At 34.3% G+C, this 20,317-nt stretch overlaps 5 protein-coding genes and 1 pseudogene across 5 annotated transcripts in view; 2 read left to right on the top strand and 4 right to left on the bottom strand.

The window, feature by feature from the left end:
• Window positions 1–2,030, bottom strand: part of LOC104785414 (uncharacterized serine-rich protein C215.13-like) — a 5,700-nt gene extending 3,670 nt beyond the window's left edge. The window contains exons 1-4 of the mRNA XM_019245690.1: window positions 1,358–2,030; window positions 1,116–1,233; window positions 507–621; window positions 10–161 (exon numbers count right to left, since the gene is read on the bottom strand). Of these exons, the coding sequence (XP_019101235.1) occupies window positions 10–161; window positions 507–621; window positions 1,116–1,233; window positions 1,358–1,550 (578 nt within the window). The 5' untranslated portion in view covers window positions 1,551–2,030. The remainder of the gene's footprint in view (window positions 1–9; window positions 162–506; window positions 622–1,115; window positions 1,234–1,357) is intronic.
• On the bottom strand, window positions 4,848–5,516 carry LOC104785413 (protein EARLY FLOWERING 4-like). Its single transcript, XM_010510618.2, has one exon. It carries the CDS (start codon window positions 5,430–5,432, stop codon window positions 5,100–5,102), a length of 333 nt encoding a protein of 110 aa, XP_010508920.1. The 5' UTR covers window positions 5,433–5,516; the 3' UTR covers window positions 4,848–5,099.
• Window positions 7,646–9,683, top strand: LOC104785411. Its single transcript, XM_010510617.1, has one exon. It carries the CDS (start codon window positions 7,704–7,706, stop codon window positions 9,582–9,584), a length of 1,881 nt encoding a protein of 626 aa, XP_010508919.1. The 5' UTR covers window positions 7,646–7,703; the 3' UTR covers window positions 9,585–9,683.
• On the top strand, window positions 11,850–13,645 carry LOC104788858 (annotated as a pseudogene).
• Window positions 13,690–14,460, bottom strand: LOC104785410. Its single transcript, XM_010510616.2, has 3 exons — window positions 14,376–14,460; window positions 13,983–14,205; window positions 13,690–13,906 (listed from the first exon to the last, which is right to left on the bottom strand). Exons 2-3 carry the CDS (start codon window positions 14,203–14,205, stop codon window positions 13,842–13,844), a joined length of 288 nt encoding a protein of 95 aa, XP_010508918.1. The 5' UTR covers window positions 14,376–14,460; the 3' UTR covers window positions 13,690–13,841.
• LOC104785409 (putative ABC1 protein At2g40090) lies at window positions 14,629–17,611 on the bottom strand. Its single transcript, XM_010510615.1, has 8 exons — window positions 17,341–17,611; window positions 16,925–17,079; window positions 16,689–16,814; window positions 16,479–16,574; window positions 16,275–16,375; window positions 16,155–16,191; window positions 15,683–15,901; window positions 14,629–15,530 (listed from the first exon to the last, which is right to left on the bottom strand). Exons 1-8 carry the CDS (start codon window positions 17,522–17,524, stop codon window positions 14,832–14,834), a joined length of 1,617 nt encoding a protein of 538 aa, XP_010508917.1. The 5' UTR covers window positions 17,525–17,611; the 3' UTR covers window positions 14,629–14,831.

Raw genomic sequence — 20,317 nt, 5'->3', positions numbered from 1 at the left:
GTTGATGATCTTCCAGTGGGTGTGGCAGGTCTTGATCCAGGTCCTCCAGATGATGAAGGTCTACGACTTGCTCCACTGGAAGAGCTCAATCCAGGAGAAGAAGTTTGTTGCCTAGATGTTAAATGGTTCCTTGCTGCAGGCTCTGTTGAGGAATTCGCCAGCTACGACAGATAAATCATAGGTTACCATAACGAAGTAATGATTCTATATATAGAAAAACAAAAGGTTCCGAGATCGAACAACTAAAACATTCAATTACTGTGTAACATAAAACAATTGATTAAGGATATTAACTGAAAGTGTGCTACTCTAAACAAAAAAAAAATCTATGAAACTTGAGATGTAAACGTCACAGGCTGATGCGGCAGGTTAAACCAGCAGTGGCGGTTCATAAAAACAATAATAGCAGAGCTTTATTATAACACTGGTTGCACTACTTTAGGTTGTTTATCTAGTATCCAGGAGTTGATAAAAGAGGTCAGAACAATAAGCAATAACATCCTTACCCGAGAAGTCAATGCAGCCGGGCGACTCTTTGAATCACCAGTCTGACTCATTATAGTCCTATGTGATTCCATCTCCAGCGATGGAAACAGAGGAGTACCTGGAGGGGTCAGAAGCCTTCAAAAGACACAAGGAGAAGTTAGAGTCGAAATAATAAACAGATAAATGATATACTGTTTAAGAAAGCATATGAAAGACATAACACAATATGCTGCATCATTCACAAAGATGATGATCACTTTATGCAGCAAAATTCTAAACTTGATAAGCATCCAGTGCAGGACTGACCCCAAATTCGAGTTTACTAGATTCAACAGATGCCTTACATAGACAATATGATAAAATGTGAAGAAACAACACAACTTCAAGGAAACAAAACTACTAGGCAACATACATCAATTATCAACAATACTACCACATATACATTACTTCAGAACCTCATGGTTAAGATACAGCAAATCACTAACTAACACTATCACAAAGAATACTTAAACCGCTTCCACTTAAGGTGGCTAAGAAAATTCAAACCATCACCGGTGAATATGTTCACACACTGAGAAATTATGAACCATAGCATCTCAACATGAAAAATTGCAACTAAAAAAAGTTACCATTCATAGTCATTTTTATCGCCTTCAGAATTAAGAAAATCATCAGGAGCAGCAGTCTTCCGAGGTGGTGGAGCACCACCTGAGATGTTAAAAACCGGTGAAGTTCCAGGCTTTGAACCTAAAACAGATCAAACCACCCATCAATTCCTAATCAACAACCTTCTTCACCAAACTCAGAAACAACATGATGCCACAAATTTAGAAAGAAACAAAACAAAAAACATATCATATCAGACACATACCTAAAGGAGAATCAAACTCATCAGGGTTGTTGTTAAGAAGAAGATTCTCCTGCTCTTTCTCACGACGTCTCATCTCAAGAAACATAGAAAGCTCTTCATCTTTCTCAGCCATCAAAGAAGCTCTAAGCTGTTGCCTTTGCCTCTCGGCTGAATCAAGCAATAGAGACTCTTTTGCCCTAAAACTTCGATTCATTTCTCACCAAACTTACAGATCAAATAGACACAGACTAAGAAAAAAAAAAAAAAAAACCTAACTTAGCTTCCAATTTACTCCCAACGGAAAAAAATTATCCTAAAAAAGTTAAAATTATTTTTTTTGTCTCTACAAATTGAAACGAAAAATCGAAACTTTCACAAGTTTAAAAAACTTTAACTTGCAAATACATTTTGCAGCAATTTCTCATTTGAAAGTACTAAGAAGTTGAAAGGGAAGAAGAAAAAGAGTAAAGTTAACTTTTTTAATAAAAGGAAGAAGAAGAAGATGAAGACACGAGGTTTCTCAAAGAAACCGCCATTGTCGAGGAACGGAGCTCAAGACCCTAACTACAGTTTACGGAGATAAAAACCCAGAAGCTGGAGAAAAAAACCTAACAGAGAGAGATTTTGGGAGATCGAGGGAGAGAGAGAGAGAGAGAGATTGAGGAGGAATTGGGAGAGAGAAGAGAGAGAAGAGAGAGAAGCGAGAGAAAGTGTGAAGAGGAGTGGCATTGAGTGTAATTACTAAGCTTTGTGATCGGTTAAATTGGAAACTTTTTCACAACTTTTTTTTTTTGGGGTTTGATGAGAAATTTTTTTTTTTCAATAGTTTTAATTTTCATATAGATGAGTGACGGGACATGACATCTGGACTGTGGTGGTACCTAATGTGCTATCAATTGTTTCTATCGCTTGAAGCCTAAGGGATTCAGTATTCTCTGTTCCCTCTGCTCTTCTGCTATCTTATTTTATTTTTTATGAGTTTGTTTACTCAATGATTATTCCAATGTTTTTTGTTTCCTTTTTTTAAGATTATATTGTCAGATATCTTTGAATGGAGTTAATATTTTATTATTCAACCATATGAACAATGATCTTGAGATTGTTGTATTTATATATATAATCAGGTTTGTTGAACCATATAAAGAAATAGTTTTGGAGTGGTAAGACCTTTGATTGAATCCTGATTATTAATTTTGGAAATATATAGCTAGAGACAAGGCTAACTGATTCAATTGGAAATCAGGTTTTCCACAAATTATTTGGTTTTAGTCTGTCATTAATTACCTACTGATTATGTACATATATAAGTATATACTAAATTTCTAGTTTTAGAAATGATTTTTAAGTTTAAAATATTCTAAATATATTTATTTTATTATTTTAGCTAATCATTGGTAATGGTATTTTGGGAGGGGTTGACATTTTTGAAAAGTTGGTTGGTTGGATTGTTCTTCAATTGGATAGTTCGTCACTCGATGTATTATTGAGTTGTGGTGTCTAAGTCTAATTTATAAGATGTAAGATTCAGTCCAACGTTGATGGATCATGGCTACAAAGAAAGTGTATAGTACATTTTGATAGTTAAAATGTCTTTATTTGACATAGAACTAGGTTTATCAATTATGCACAAACACACGCAAGTCATTCTGATATCAGTTTTGGAAAAGAGAGCGCTCGTGTGGCAGAAGAAGAATGCATAAAAATCAAAACCTCAACATACATGTTAATAAATGGTGTGGCATATGTGTGGTTGTGTGCAACATCATTTGGACTTTTATGAGCAAGTGTCGTATTCGTTTGAATTGTAAAGACCTATTTTATCGGATATTTAGTTCAAAGTTTTTTTGTTAGACCAAAAATATATGGAAAATTTCGACTTTGTTAACGAGAAATTGATTACAATTTGATGACTAAAACAAATGTTCACACAAGTTCGATGACATACACAAACACAACTTGCTTAATTAACCTTAAATTATCCAATAAGATATACTAGTGAAGCCGGAAGCCCATACGAGTTTGATTAAATAGACTAAAAAAAACTCAATACTCCACTAAAATACTATTGGGTTTGGAATTGTAATGGGGTTCGGACACATTGGTGAAAACTGTTATGCCACAATCGACAGTCGATGTTGCTAATTTGGAAAATACGACGAAGTCATTTGTTTTCCCTAGAATTCAAACGATTAGCCTCTATATGAACTTCTTGAAAAAAAAAAAGCTCATATAAGATAGGGAATTCTATGAAGAAAAATGGTTTACATAACTTAGTTTGATGAAAGAAACAAAATCCAATGGTCCAATAAGACAACAAATATAAAGGACAAGATATTGCTCCGACGATTTATATGGTCGAGGGCATGCACTATGTCATAGTCACCACCATCACATAACCGATGAACACCATCATGTTCCAAAAAAAAAACAAAATATCTGGAGAAGGCATAGCCAGTAGATGTCAAGGTGGTACAGAGTCTGTAATAAATGAAGTATTATGTCAACATCGAAAACCCCTAGATTTGATTATCTAGTGTATTTCTGAAACTAAATAAGTTAGCTCAAAATTCGGATAATCACATAATCTTTAATTTGTCAATTACATCTAATGAAAAATGGAATACGAAAACTTATTCATCATCCTCTTCATATTCACCCTAAAATGTATCCTTCAGTAACATAAACAATAATGCAATCAATTGATGTTTATGATCAAACACATTTTGTGTCCACCACGACATAACATGCTTGCTTGTTGTTTTGGTTTTTCTGCCCACTATGGGAAATAAAACTGAACATAAAAACCGACAAGAAACCGCTTGATTTTGGCTAGATCTCCAACCTATCAAACATAAATTATCTATATATATACACTCAGAGAGAAAGAGAGGGAGAACTTGATTACTTTATGATGATCTGAGTATTTATTTAATCTTATGGCAAAAACTGAGATCCCAAGCAGAAAAAGGTGATGGGGGAAGAATACTAGAATAGAGGTTACTTATTTGATGCACTAGCTAGACTTATCATTCTAATAGAAAGGAACTTAGGTTTAGTCTTCTATGTTTGACATGCTTATGCCCCTTTTCCCCTCTATTACATGATTGCACTTATTGATTAACTTCAGTTATATGTTTGTACCGGATTCGAATTCGAATTAAAGTAAAAATGGTCTTTAGTCTTCTTAAGACCATTCCATGTCCACCCCTAATTGTTAGTGAATCTTGAATAGTTTTCCTAAATTTTAAATAATGACCTCTGTTATAATTTATTGCAGTTTCTGCTTGCTCTTTCAGGGGGTATGAGTATTGTCACAGCGTGTAAACACTTTTGACACACGGCCAATAGAAAACAATAGTTCTTAAACCATTATCATCAATATACATGTTATACCAAATTGCATCACTAGGTGACGAAATTACTTACTCCAAGTTGCAACAATCTGAACACAAGCATTCGTTGCTATCGAGGCCACATGAGAAAAGTCTCAAAATGGAATCAAACCAGAAAAAAGATAAGCAATCTAATTCTTATTATTATCATTAGAGAAATTGCAGTAGAGACACATTGAAAAAGACTCGAAACCATAATTAAAATAACCCAATAGATGGGTTTGCTCCCACACGGATTATTCTAACGACAATCATTGCAATAAAAACTAAGATATATAATAACTTTTTTATCATAGCTAGAACCGGACCGATTCAAAATTCTCAAACCGGCCGGTCCAACTAAGAAGAAAACAATAGGATTCCGGGTTTCATCAAGCTCTGGTTCCGGCAGCGCCACCACCGTCGTGGCCGTTCTTTCCAAACCCCGAAGCAAAACTAGTGTTGAGATCAGAGTACATGTTGACAACCTTAGAGATGTTTCCGTTGAGTTCTTGAATCAAAGCAACGTTCTTCGACATGTTATCAGCCATCCTGGATTGGTGATTGTCGTTGACTTGTTGGATGAGTGATCTGTTTCTGTCCAAAACTGATTGCACTTGTCTGAAATTCCGGTCAAGATTCTCCCACATCGCCGGATCTTCTCCTCCATGCTCTGCTTCCTCCGCCACGCTCCTCCGCCGTTTCGTATCGCCGTTCCTCTTCATAATAATTTTGTTTTTTTTTTTGTTTTTATGTTTTGGATTTTCGCAGTGTGAGAGAAATCAGATATTTATAGTAAATATCTTCTGATAAAATTGGGACACCTAGGCTATATAGGGTGAGTAAGGTTCTGTCTCAACACCACACGAGTAACAAGAGCGTGTGTATCACCGTAGACGTATCTATCTGATGTCAATGAACACGCTCGTGAAGGGAAGGTTGGATTATTGTTGAAGTTGTGAAGTGATTGGGTGAGAGAGGCATAAAGTACAGAGCTTTTCATGCACTTTTTTCTTGGATTTTTTTATAGATTAAAAACACAATGGAGAGAGAGAGAGATAAGGATCTTGTGATTCTCTAGTGCAGAAATATCTCGAGATATTTATTAGTAATAACCTTTATGGTTGATTGAATAAAATAGGGAAAAAGGGTATATGGTGTACGACTTGCCACCGTGCAGAACCAAATTCTCCCACACGCATGATCATCTCATGTTTTCATATCTAAATTTGCCTTTTGATTTGGTCAGCGTTATTATAATCACTTTTTAGAGTTTTTATTCGTTATAGATCTTTTGTTATTAGCTGACAAAAATATCTAAAATCCCAAATTTAGCTCTTATAGGACGTTAAACAGAGTTGTATTATTAACTAGAGTGTTCTTTAGAGAACAACAAATCAACAAGCAACAAGAATTTCTAAGAAACTTTTTATTAGTTCATTCGATTATTTTATGGAGATTATAATATAATTCGCAAGATATTTTTATGTACTAAGATAAGAATTTGGTTCCCGGAACCTGGGCACTAACTCAAAATCAAAATTCAAAAGCACCACAGTGAAATCACACGATTCTCCTCCCTACTTTGTTCTTCCATTACGAAGAACACCACTATATTGCACTTTTTGGTCCTACCCTTCTCAGTTCTCATCGCTTCTCTCTAGTAATTTATTCCCTTATAACAAAACGAACAAATTCCGATAGCCAAATCTTGTCAAGAGCCATTCAAGAACACGAATGGCCACATGGTTAGGTTTTAGTTTCAATCCATATCGATAAATATCACAATTTGTTATATGCATCAATCCTGATTTATGTTGTTACATCATCTTGAGAGTTATACGATAACAATCACCCTTTAGTGACACATGATTAAGCTAATGGTTTGCCTAAAATAAATGATTCTTAACATCATGACAATGGCGATGCACAAACAACTCGAATCATCAAAGATGATATGATGCTGAGAAACAAGAACAGTTTAGGGACGTCTATTATTCAATTAGTTTCCTTACTTTTTTTTCACATCAGTTATCTGAACTTTCAAATCCCACAGAGCCAAATAAACACAAAGAAAGAAAAAATCAAATTAACAAAGCTAACTAATCAAAATTTTCACTATGAGTACTTGAATACTTTAATCCAATCCAAACATCACAGTGAGCTTTCTTACTTTTGGTCGAGAAAAGGAGGAAGGCTAATGGATATAGCTTGTCTCAAATGCAACTCATGAGCATGCCAAAAGGGGAATTCCACGTTAGCGCCTCGTTAAGCTGCAGGAAAACATTAACACAAAGGAAAAAAAAAAAAAAAGAACTCTAAACCACAAGACAAATTTTTATCCATTAGAATTAGCTCCAGCAGTGAGAAAGAACAGTGACACAGTTTTGTCTCAGCACTTGGATCAATAGTAACTCCACTTAATGCTTTATGAAACAAAACCGGAATAAACTGGAAAGTAAAGAAATAAAGCTTTGATGTGATCGGAGAAGAGAAGAGAAGAGGAAGGCTCAAGGAAATTTAGTTGAGAAGATGTTGCTAACCCCTTCTTCAATAAGTATATATCGTCAATGTCAAAGTTACAAACTACTTGGCCATACTTTAACAATGTTCTACTTTCCATATCAAACCTTCTTATTTTCCCTAGTGTTTCTTTAATTGATTGAGTTCATCAAGTCTCAATTTATTTTCTGCTAGTCAATTGGATCAATAATTGATCACGAATATAGAATCTTGAAGTCATAAAAATTAAGAAATGAATGAAATTGTATGCGGAAGTCGAACATTATGACAAACTACAAAGAAAAGAACAAAAATCCACCATGTTTTCACGTTAAGAATCTAATAATCAGAACTAGATGAACACTTTTGGAATCAAAATTTCGTATATTTATAGTGGAAAAATGTTAACAACTTGATATCCTGTATACAATAAAAATAAACTTTTAAAAGAGTCTTTAACAAAATACAATAAAGAAAGACTAAAAGAGTGTGACATGGATTCTATCGGTGCATTTCATGAGGTGGAAAAGGATGGTAAACTAGTTTTGGTATACCATCACCCCAAGTATTCTCCTATACCCCAAACACTTACTGTAACCTCCTCCGCTGACCCTTCTCTTCAACCTCTTTTCTTATGTCCTCACATACGATTGAGGAAACACGCACCGTCTACTATCTATTCAACCTTTCATCTGCCCAATGCGTCCCCCGAGTACACAAGGGATTCTGGTGATCATCATGTAATGCCTTTGTTTTGGTGCAATAATAAAACTTTTGAAAGCAGTGGTGGGTGCTTCGTATGCGATAATTCAAATTTTGGCACAGACTATTACTTTTGTGAACACTGTAATCAAACTTTCCACAAAGAATGTGTTCAGTCTCCACTTCAAATCAAACATCCTTACCATCCTAAGCATCCTCTCCAACTTTCCCATTATAGATCTCAACTTCGTGATAATGAGTGTTCCTATTGTAGAAGAAGTGCATGCTATCTCCTTTATCATTGCACCATATGTCAGGTTTTTATGCATCCAACATGTGCGATGAAACCAATACCCTTTGTTATAGACCCACCTAAAAAACATGCCCACCCTCTCACTTTTTTCCCTAGACAAACTTCCTTAAATTGTAACGTTTGTGGTTTGTTGAGAAAAATTTATCCCACCTACGTTTGTTTCAGATGTAACTTTGTAGCTCATAATGATTGTATGAATTTCCCACACGTCATCAAGATATCTCGTCACCAACATCGTATCTCTTTCACGTTTTCTCTTCCATCCAGAGAAAGGGTTTGTGGCGTTTGTCGTCAAAGTGCTAACGGTGATTATGGTGCATATACTTGTGACAAATGTAGCGATTATGTTGTTCATCCAATATGTGCTATAGAGAAGAATGTGTGGGATGGAAAAGAACTGCAAGGTGTACCAGAAGAAGACGATATAACACAAGATGATGGACCGTTCGAGGTGATATCTGAAGGAAAGATACTTCATTTTCTTCATAAGCGTTATCTCCAACTTGAGGTCAGCAAAGTTTATGACGAAAACATGCTTTGTCAAGCGTGTAGCCTTCCTATCTATGAAGGTAACTTCTATGTTAGTATGGCGCGTGAGTACATCCTCCATGAAACATGTGCTAAGGCTCCCCGTAGAATCCAACATCCGTTACATCCTCATCCACTACATTTGGAGGTTGATGAGAGAAGCTTAAATGAGAGATATACTTACAGTTGCATCGCTTGTGGTTGTCTTTCTCTTGGATTTGCCTATGTGTGTAAATACGAGCTAGGCATGTGGTCGTCGTTCAAGCTAGATGTACGGTGCGCTCTAATTTCTGAGCCTTATAAATACGAAGGTCATGAACATCCCTTGTTCTTAGCTTTAGACCCTGAAATAAAACCCATGTGCCACGTATGCATAACAGAATGTCTAAAACCATTAAATTGCATCAAATGCAATTTTATTTTATGTTTCAAGTGCGCAACCTTACCATACAAAGCAAGGTATAAACATGACCCACACTTTCTCACAATTTCATGTGGTGAAGAAGTACGTGCGAAAGAATGGTGTGAAATATGCGAACTTAATCTAAAAGATACATATTCAGAAGTATTCTACTGGTGCAACGAGTGTTTCACAACTTGTCATATTGAATGCTTACTCGGTGGAAACCCAAATATGAAGCCTGGTCAATATTTCTATATGAAGGGAGCGTGGATACAAATTCTTCCCAAATGTAATACTTCTCGACCATTATGTCATTCTTGCAAGAACCGTTGTCTAGGGAGAATATATGCTTTAGACAGCCGTCGTATAGCATGTTCATATTACTGTATGGAAAATTTGTTTGAAAATTTGTATAAATTTCGATTTTAGGGGTCTGCCTAATGGGTGGATCTGTTGTGGACCAAATGTTAAAAAAAAAAATTATTGTTTCTCAAAAAGATAAAATAAATAAAACTGTAGTTTCTCTTTGACGATCATGCTTAGTCTATTTGTATTCTATTGTATAATCTTTTTTGACTTATATGCTTTAATTATGTACCAATCAATTTATGAATTATGGACAATATAATATAATTTTAATCAAATAGTTACTATATTTTAGTGGGAGAATGAAGTTTCAAAAAGTATTGGCTAGGAATTACACATGATTTAATGTGGAGTTACATATAATTTTAATTATGACTTAATTAAAAAATAAATTCTATCTATATATACATTTTTGGAGACATTTATAAAATAAATCCTGAAATTGTCACTTATTTACATGTATGCCATTGATATTAAATAGTTAATTTAATAAACAAAATTAACTCTATTTATATTCAATTTTTTTTATAGAAACTAAGTGTTATAAAAGGTAACAAACATAATTGTAAATGTATACATATTTTATTTCCTTATTTTATAAGGAGGTGAGTGAAGAGCTATTGTTCTTTAATAAATATTTGAAAAACTGATTTGATAATAAGTGAATTTTAGCCTCACATATTATATTTTACTTTCACGGGTTTTGTATAATGAGTTTTTGCAGATTAAAATTTTTTGAACATGTTACGTGATCCGCCTAGCATGGCGGGTTTGGACTATAGAACCAACACTAAAACTATTAGTTTATTTCATATACTATAGATTTGTAGTAATAGTTTGGAAACTTAACTTATAAATTATTTAATATATGAACTACAAAATATTACACATACTACAACACATTCTTAATATTCCAAAAAAAAAAAATTGTATACACATAAAAATATACACTAACATACCATATATTCATATGGCAGGAGGTAAGTCCATTTGTAGAAGGCACCATCACACCCGGGATCGAGTCCCAGCTCCTACGAATGTAGGAATTTGGTTAATGGGCCGGCCAGTTGTGGCACAATGGTTGACAAAAAAAAAATATATACACTAACATATCATATATTCATATACCTCTGTTTAATTATAGAAAACAAAACTAAGTGTTTTAAAATTTTATATTCTATCTAATAACAAATTTAGTGTAATTAGGTTATAAAATGTATAAAACGTAAAAAGAAGAAAAAAAAATTCTAAACAAAATTATAAATTAATTAGATAAAAGTTAATTAATTGAGAATTTGAAAAGTAAATAAATTAAAAATTATGATTTAAAATACAATAATTTATAATTTAGTCTTGCGGTGTACCGCGGGTGAAAATCTAATAATTTTGATTTATAAAGAAATGCTAAGTGTATCGTGTATTTGGGTAAGAAGAGTGAAACCTTACTTTTATATATATATATATGATTTAGAGTGGAAAGAAATATTTGAAAAATGAGAAACATAACTTTTTAAAAATATTAGCTAGTGTCATATTATATTATACTCTATCTTGGAATCTCTTGACATAATATAATATCTTAACTCTAATTAATATAAATACAAGTATTGGGATTTATAGATATAGGCATTGTTCTTTTGCAGGTCGCTAGCGATCTAATCCAACGACATAAAAAATAACTGTTTTTTTAACTCAGACCTGAAATAAATCTGAAACCAACGACTGTTTTCAGGTAAGAGAGAAGAAGTTTAGAGTCGTCGTGCCACACTTGCGACTGAAAATCAACCACTAGAAAATCCAGCGATGTCAGCGATAGAAAACCTAGAAAATAGGCTATAAAAAAAAAACGACTGGACAAGGGGGAAAAAGAAGAATTTTCAGTTGTTGTTGTGGTTGTCATATTATTTTGTTTATAAATGTTTCAATAATATTTCCACTTTCATCATGCCATGTAATTAGTAATTCACTAAGAGAGAATGCTTACATATTCTAAAACCACGACAAGATACACTTAACTTGATCTTCAAGCACATACTTTCTATAAGATTTGTTAGAGATTTAATGGAACACACAAGCAAACTGATCAAGACAAAGACAAAGATTGACCGGAGCCCATAGAATCTTGAAGTCAAGAAATTTCAGAAATGACAAAAACTATATGCAAAGAAAAGTTGATTCTTTAGTTGCATGTAAAGAAGAACATTATTGCACTACAAAGAATAGAACAACCATCATGTTTTCACGTTAAGGATCTAGTAGTCTAAATAAAGTAGAAGCACACTTTTAACAACTCAGCATCCATGTGTAATATATTTTTTTAACACAATCATGGATTCTAGCGGTGGCTTTCATGAGGTGGAAAAAGATAGTAAACTATTTCTGGTATACCATCACCCAAAATATTGTCCCATACCCCAAACACAGACCCTAACCTCTTCCCATGACCTTCTTCTTCAGCCTCTTTTCTTATGCCCTAAGATACGATGTAGAAAAACCGTGGTCCATTTTTCAGCAACTTTTCCACTCAATTCTTCCCCTGAGTACATCTTTCATACAACAACGGATTCTGATGATCATCATGTAATGCTTTTGTTTTGGTGCAATAATAAAGAATTTGATGTTAGCGGTGGGTGTTACAGATGCCATGGTTCAAATTTCGGCACAGTCACTTAAAATCAAAAATCCTTACCATCTTAAACATTCTCTCCAACTTTCCTTTCATCATCCTCAAGCTCGCAATATTGAGTGTTTATGTTGCGGAAAAAGAGCAAAATATATGGTTTATCATTGTACCATATGTCAGGCTTTTATGCATCCAACATGCGCGATGAATCCAATACCCTTTCTTATAGACCTACCAAAAAAAACATGTCCATCCTCTCACATTTTTCTCCAGACAAACTTCTTTAACTTGTAACGTTTGTGGTTTGTTGAGAAAAATTTATCCCACCTACGTTTGTCTCAGATGCAACTTTGTAGCTCATATTGATTGTATGAGTTTCCCAAACGTCATCAAGATATCACGTCACCAGCATCGTATCTCCTACATTCCTTCTGCTCCATTCAGAGAATGGTTTTGTGGAGTTTGTCGTCTAAGAATTAACGGTGATTATGGTGCATATACTTGTCATGACAAGTGTAGTGATTATGTTGTTCATCCAATATGTGCTACTGGGAAGAATGTGTGGGATGGAAAGGAGCTCGAAGGTGTACCAGAAGAAGGCGATATAACACAAGATGTTGGGTCATTCAATGTGATATCGAAAGGAGTGATACTTTATTTTCTTCATGAGCATCATCTTCGGCTTGAAGTCAGCCTACTTTATGACGAAAATAAGGTTTGTCAAGCATGTGTCCTTCCTATTTATGAAGGTAACTTCTATGTTTGTATGGAGTGTGAGTTCATCCTCCATGAAAAATGTGCTAAGGCTCCTCGTAGAATTCAACATGCATTACATCCTCATCCACTTACATTGAAAGAGTCCAGTGAACATAGTATATGTTATTTCACATGCAATGCTTGTGATTGTAAATGTGGTGGCTTTGTCTATGAGTGTCGGACAGAGGGATGCACCTTCAATCTAGATGTAAGATGTGCTTCAATTGTTGAGCCGTTTGATTACAAAGGTCATGAAGATCCCTTGTTCCTAGCTTTAGACCAAGAAGTAGTAAACCTCATATGTCACGTATGCAAAAGAACATGTGAAAAACAACTAAATTGCATCAAATGCAGTTTTGTTGTTTGTTTCAAGTGTGCTACTTTACCATACAAAGCAAGGTATAAGCACGACAAACACTTTCTCACAGTTTCATGTGATGAAGAAGTAAGTGAGAAAGATTGGTGTGAGGTGTGCGAACGCAATCTAAAAGATACAAGCACAAAGGTGTTCTACTGGTGCAATGAGTGCTTCACCACTTTTCATATTGAATGCTTAATCGGAGAAGACCCATATATGAAGCTCGGTCAATATTATGACTATTGGGGGAAGATTCAAATTCTTGGCAAATGTAAAATCTCTCGACCATTATGCGATTCTTGCAAGAAACGTTGTCAAGGTAAAATATTTAAGAGAGGCAACAGCATAGCATGTTCTCTAGAATGTATGGTTCCTAACCTTTATTAAATCTAGAGTGTAGTTTCTCTTTGTACTTTCAATTTGGTACTTGGTTCATCTGGTACGCTGTTAGCTTTGATGATTTGAAAAGTGACACAAAGCTGATTTTAAATCACACGAGGGCAGAGAAGAGACAGAAACATGATGTAGAATAGATTACTAATGAGAAAGAAACAAAAACAAAGTCTAATTAATACACACAATACTAAGAATCATCAGAGTCTTCTGGATCCTCCACTGATGACTCCGCTTGATCTTCGTCTTCTCCTACTGCATTACCATAAAAAATTCTTGAAATTGAAATAAAACAAAACAAACAGAGAAAAATAAGAAGAAAGACACAAACCTTGGAGTTCTAGTTCCCTAAGAATGGCATTAAACTGATTCCTCAACTCACGCAGTTCAACAAGAGCTCTCTGAATCCTCTGAATGAGATGGTTCTCTTCACCGGCGGCGTTCACCACCAGCCGGCGCTGAGTAGCCGAAGGAGGAGCAGCAGCAGCAGCTTCTTCTTCGTATAATGGAGGGTCAACAACAACTGGTTTTGGAACTGCATCAATCTCTTCCATCTAATAATCAGACCAACAAAAAAAAATCACAGCTTTTTCAATTTTAACCCCCCCCCCCAATCGATTTACATATCGTAAAAAACCAAGACCCATCAATCGAAAAAGGTACTCAATTTCTCTCCTAAGGTCACAAATCGAACTGATTAGACGAAGAAAGATAGAGACTTTACCGGAGAAAATGTTATTACTGATCGGCGGGGATGTAATAGTGCGGTGGAGACAAGACAAGAGATGAGAGAGAGACAGACTCGAGAGTGTCGAAAAGACAAAGATGGTGGCTGACCACTGCATTTATATAATAATATAATTAAGGTTTTCTCGACTTAACCAAATCCCCAACCGAACCAAACCGCACGTAACCAATTCTCGGTTCAATTTGATTTTAAAAATGTCCCAACAGAAATTTATAATATGAAACACAAATTATACAAATCTCATCATATTATGTATAGAAAAGTTGATTTATTGTTGGTGTACATAACAACAGCCTGTGTAAATGTATACAAAGAATGATAAATGTTATAATCTTGAACCCCACTTACCAAAGAATAGTGAGAGAGATGTGTTACATGTGTAATATGAATTTGGCTGCAGGCAGCGCTTTTAATCAAATTTGTGAGATTATATTATAGGGTTAAGGATTTTCTGACTTGTAAGAGCCAAAGAGCAAATTGCATCACCCAAAGCCTAGCTTCAACTGAGAATCCTTCAAGCCATACCTTAAGCCATTTCATCAACGATTTTTTTTCAGATCTTTTGGCCTCTAAAACCGCTTGGGAAGATACTTTCCCTATGATCAAGAACGACTCCAGAGACGATCCTTGCATTAGTTCATTGTTAACCGACCTGAGACAGTCGTTTGTTTTCAGCATCAGGAGGATCACTCGTGGCAATCTCCTGAGAAGCTCTGAGATTTCGGAGAAGTACTGTGATGCGTACATCTGCAGCTCTGATACATCTTCTTTGCTGCCTTTGATGACTAAATGATCCACTGATGTGTCGATGACTTGTTTCCATGGTCTCATTGTAAGAATCCCAGCGAATAGCACATAGAGATCATCTCCAGCGCCTAACTTTGTGCTGTGTTCTTTGATGGCTTTAGCATCTGAAAAGACCAATGCTTTCCATAGTGAAGCATAGTTGAATCTTGTGTTGAAGTCAAGTTCCTTGTACAAGCCATGGTCAAGAAGCACTAACTGTGGTTTTCTCTTGCCATATAAGTTCCTTTTACCAGAAGGATCTGGACGAACAATCAAATTGGCAGCGTGTGGGTCACAATGCACAAACCCATGTTTAAACATCATTTCTGCAAAAGCTTGACTCACCTGCAACAAAAAAAGATTTTAAAGCAAATCAAAGTTTGAAACTACCAAACTCTTACTTGAACGGCAATTACTATTTTCTTTTCAACTGGGTGTTATTTAACTGAATTCAAGAAATGCATGATATCTTAAAGATCAAAGATGAAACAGCTTACCAGCTTTGATACTTCATATGGCTGCATTCCAAGTTTTCTGATCTTAGCCACATCGTTCACTTGAGCACCATCCATGAACTCCATTGTCAACAACTTAGAGGTACTCAAATTCCAATAGATCGTTGGCGCATAAACATACTCTGCAATATGGGGAGACAGCTTCCTAAAATTATCCAGACATTTCTCACTGTTTTTTGCCTCGACCATAAAATCTAGTTCCTGATGAAATTTACATTAATAAAAAAAAGAGCACATAAATATCAAACGAGTGACAGCAAAAACTCAATAAAGACCATGCAAAAATGCTTCAGAATAGAAACCATTAAAGTCCCTCAGATATTAATCGAAAAAGATGCAAGCCGTTAGCCGACAAATGAATATAATATACAGATAAACATATACAAGACTCTACAAACCTATCAAAGAAAACAACGTATATGCTATGACTTATGAATCAGCTAAAGACACCAACCTTTGGTAAGCTTTCACTCATTTCGTCTAACAACCACCTGCATACATGAGCCAGTATTAGCTAACTGCAAGAGCCTCACACTATATGAATTGTACACAGAAAATGAGAAAGTGGCTGCACCTATAGTCAAATGATGGGAATATCCGGTGCAAGGTATTCACTAAAACTCCCACAGCCGCAGTGTCAGCAGCTGCAGTGTCTGTCATGTGCGCATGTTGAACCTGCCGAAAAAGATTCAAGAGCAACTTTTTTAGTATTTGCTCTTTGATTACGTATTTGCAAAAAAACTTTCCCTTCCGCAATAGTATAAGTAAACAGAAGTACCTTGACAGCAACTTTTTTTCCATCATGGGTCCGAGCAACATGAACTTGAGCAAGAGAAGCACTTGCAATAGGAACAGGGTCAAACTCAGCAAACACCTGCAGATCAAATACGATAGCCAAATTGAAAAGCCAAGAGAGATGCAGTCATAGCTAAACCATTAAAACTCTGGTTCAATACATGAAGAATAGGTATGTAAAAAAAGCACATACTTCGTCCGGCATCTCTCCAACTTCTTTCTTGAAAACCTCACATACTTGCTCATACGATGAAACCGGACATTTGTTCAACATGGACTCCCTCATAGTACGAACATACTCTTCAGGCACAAGATATTCCTTGAAACAAGAAACCGTAAAACCCATTGGTTTTCTTAACATATAACATAATAATTTCTAAACTTCAGACATTTCAATGGCAATAGAGAAAGAAGATTAGCTTAACATACTAGTTGTCCTATATGCTGGCCAAGCTTGATATAGATTCCTCCATTTTTAAAACAAAGCTCTTGAAGCTTTTGAGCTGACCTCAGGTGGACTTCATGTTTGACCTTAGCCCTCTCATTACTTCCCTCAGCCAAACCCAACAATGAGTATTCATAATCTAAACAACACAAACCACAAAACATAACGTTCATACATCGACTAAATCAAATGTAAATATCAGCCAAACGCCATAGACAAAACGTATTTAACGTTTGCTTCTACAAGCCTAAAGCTTTCTAATCTCACCACCAAGCTAATCAAAAAGCACAAATCAAAATCAATTGAAAAAACAAAAAAGGTGATATTTTTTAGGCATTGCAGCAAAACAAATCATGTAAAGTATTATCCTTTAATTGCTTTTTTTGGTTTTTGGCCGTACCAAAAGCTATAGAGGCGGCGGTTACGGTATTGCGGTAGAGACGGACGGGGATGGAGGTGCAAAGCTTGAGCGTGGTTGATGGGTCTTCGGAGGAAGCAACGAAGGCAGCACCGGAACCACCGCATAAGGCGGTACCGACAACGAGAAGCTTCGTACGGGTTCTCCAAAAGGATCGTGCCGCCATTGAGGAAGCCACGTACGCCCCAGCAGATCGGAGGAGGGAGATTTAGAGAAGCGAGCGAACGAAATAACAAACGATTTTTATTCCGACAAGGCTAAATTTTCGTCGAATTGGTTGGGATGTAAGAGCGGGTTCGGATTTTGTTTGCTTTGGGCTTTACTTAGTGGGCTTTTAATGGGTCTGTCCTTTAAATCTAATACAGTTACAGTAATAACCGATAACCGGTTGCCAGTTGGTTTGTTTTTGTAACCGAAATCAAATTGAAAATTTCGGCTGCATAGGTTTGGTTATTTCGGTTTGGTCAATTAGGACGAAATGTTACAAAGAACTTTAGTTAAAAGCCGACGTCCATAAAGAAGAAGCTAAGCATTGTAGCAATGTGCCAATGTACTAAATACAGTATGTTTGTAAATCTATATTACTCCCTCCGTTTCAAAATATATGATGTTTGAGGTAAGACACATATTAAGATAATTTATTTTTCTTTTAAAAAGTATAATATATATTTAAATAAAAAAGATTCAACCAATAATAAAAAAGATTGCATCAATAATGATTACAGATGATTAAATATATAATAAAATTTGCATGGAAAGTTACAAGACATCTTATATTTTGAAACAAAAAATAGGTCAAAACATCTTATATATTGAAACGGAAGGAGTATTATTTTTGCAGTAGTTTTGGCTAAGAAGGCTTGGAGTTGGGATATATTTACATCTCATGCCATTATAATTAAACATTTAAAAAAAAAAAAAAGCAATAATTGAGTATAGAAATAAATATTTTCCTAAAATATCTGAACAAAATTAATTTCTGTTTTTCTTTTTTAATCACAAGTTTTAAATCTATATATTATTGGATATGAAATTTAAAAATAGTAATATAGATTACTAAATTGATAAGCAAATGAAATATCTTGATAATAAAGGTATATAGTTATTTATGGCACTTACACTCATACATGTTAGCGCATATTCCAAAATAATTTTATGCGACTTATATACCAACGAAAAAGTGATTTATGTGCTACTTATTATGTCTTTTTTACTTTTCCTGTTTTCATATTTTGTCTTCTCTAATATCGTTTTTTTTTTCTTTTCTATATTAGGGTGTTAGGACTTAGGATCCATGATTCTGTCAATATGTTTTATGGATTGTCAAATTCATGAGTAAAGTTATTGATTTACATTATACTTTGATATAACATCCTCATTTATTGTATTTTTATGTTTTTCTAATCATTATTCCACATATTTCATAGGTTTTTCTAAAGATTAATAGTTAAAGAACAAAAATTGTCTTATGGTACAAAACGGAGTAAATCCTAGAATGCAAACCTTTGATAATCCTTTGATGATTTACATGTTGACAATTTCAAAAGATACGCAATTCTACATCAATAATAAATTATTATGGACGGGTCAAATGGCGAGCCAATACGGATAACCATCATTTCATTTGTTTGGTTTATTAATATAAGAATATTACATATATAATTAAATTGATTAAATTACGATCATGTAAAAAAATACTATCTCGCGGACGGGTCAAATGGTGAGCCAATACGGGTAATCATCATTTCATTTGTTTGGTTTATTAATATGAGAATATTACATATATAATATTAAATTGATTAAATTACGATTATGTAAAAAAAAAAACTATCTCGTGGTATACTACAGTCAAATGCTAAAATTAACTACTAAAATATAATTACACCAACTTAAACAATAAATATATATATATATATATATATTATTACAATTTTTAAAAAAATTAGTTATACAATTGTCCCACGGTATACCGCAGGTTAAAATCTAGTTATGGTTCAAATTCAATGACGGTTTGTGGAAAAATGAATCAATATGTTTCTTATACTAATTGTGTGCAATGACTTTGTTTGTCGTCATATTTGAAACAAAGAACATATTTTCTCTGCAAATAAAAGTATTAATAAGGAAATGAAAAAAAAAAGTCAAAAAACAAAAGACATCTCCAACTTATACTTTTTAACCAAATAAAATTATAATTATTTTACAGTTTATTATATAATTTGTTGAGACATTACATATTCACAATATAAAAATAGTTTATATAACTTTCATTTCTTTAAAAAATTTGATTCTGTTTTGGTTGGTACGTATATAAAAAATTTCATGAATTATCAAATACATCCACATGGTCCTCCATGAGAAGGCTACTCCTACGAAATTTTGTAAATCAATTTAAAATTGAATAGTTTTTTCATAAACATAACATATTAGAGGAAGTGATGAACAATCATAAAAGAATCATCCAATCTTTTTTTCTATAGCAACTCAAAGAAAGGAAGAATTATCCACTAAACATCATAATGTCCCCAAATTCAGTGAAAGATTTGTATAAAGTTATGGAAAATCAAAAATAATTGCATAAATTATATTAGTAACCAACTATTATAACTTGTCTCATCAATTTACAAATTGGGTATTTCCTACATCATCTTCTTAGACATGGGATGTGTAATGCATGATGTTAAAGGATTCCGCATTACAAATTCTGCATTACGTATTGAATTAGAGTGGAAAGTTCTGGGGTGCAACAGGAAGAAGAACCTGAACTTGGAGGATTTGGTGGGGGGTAATAAATAGAGAAGTTTTTTTATAACAATGTGCACTCAAGCTTGAGTGCATGATTTTTGTGGGCTGATATGTTGACTTGACAAATTTAATTTCTTCAACTTCCGGTCAGTTTCGTAGGCCAAAAATCTATTGACTTCTTTTTGTTTGGTATTCTTTTTTTTTTTTTTTTTTT

The sequence above is a fragment of the Camelina sativa genome, chromosome 5 (genome assembly GCF_000633955.1).
Source record: "Camelina sativa cultivar DH55 chromosome 5, Cs, whole genome shotgun sequence".
NCBI lineage: Eukaryota > Viridiplantae > Streptophyta > Magnoliopsida > Brassicales > Brassicaceae > Camelina > Camelina sativa.
Note: the sequence above shows the minus strand (reverse complement) of the source record. Positions and strands in the feature narration are given on the sequence as shown.

Excerpts from the sequence above, each read along its gene's own strand:
- LOC104785413 (XM_010510618.2), bottom strand. The coding sequence starts at position 5,432 with ATGAAGAGGAACGGCGATACGAAACGGCGGAGGAGCGTGGCGGAGGAA.
- LOC104785411 (XM_010510617.1), top strand. The coding sequence starts at position 7,704 with ATGGATTCTATCGGTGCATTTCATGAGGTGGAAAAGGATGGTAAACTA.
- LOC104785410 (XM_010510616.2), bottom strand. The coding sequence starts at position 14,205 with ATGGAAGAGATTGATGCAGTTCCAAAACCAGTTGTTGTTGACCCTCCA. Across the intron at positions 13,907-13,982 it reads TAGGGAACTAGAACTCCAAG|TAGGAGAAGACGAAGATCAA; the intron begins GTTTGTGTCTTT and ends ATGGTAATGCAG.
- LOC104785409 (XM_010510615.1), bottom strand. The coding sequence starts at position 17,524 with ATGGCGGCACGATCCTTTTGGAGAACCCGTACGAAGCTTCTCGTTGTC. Across the intron at positions 16,192-16,274 it reads TTCCCATCATTTGACTATAG|GTGGTTGTTAGACGAAATGA; the intron begins GTGCAGCCACTT and ends TCATGTATGCAG. Across the intron at positions 15,531-15,682 it reads CATATGAAGTATCAAAGCTG|GTGAGTCAAGCTTTTGCAGA; the intron begins GTAAGCTGTTTC and ends TTTTTGTTGCAG.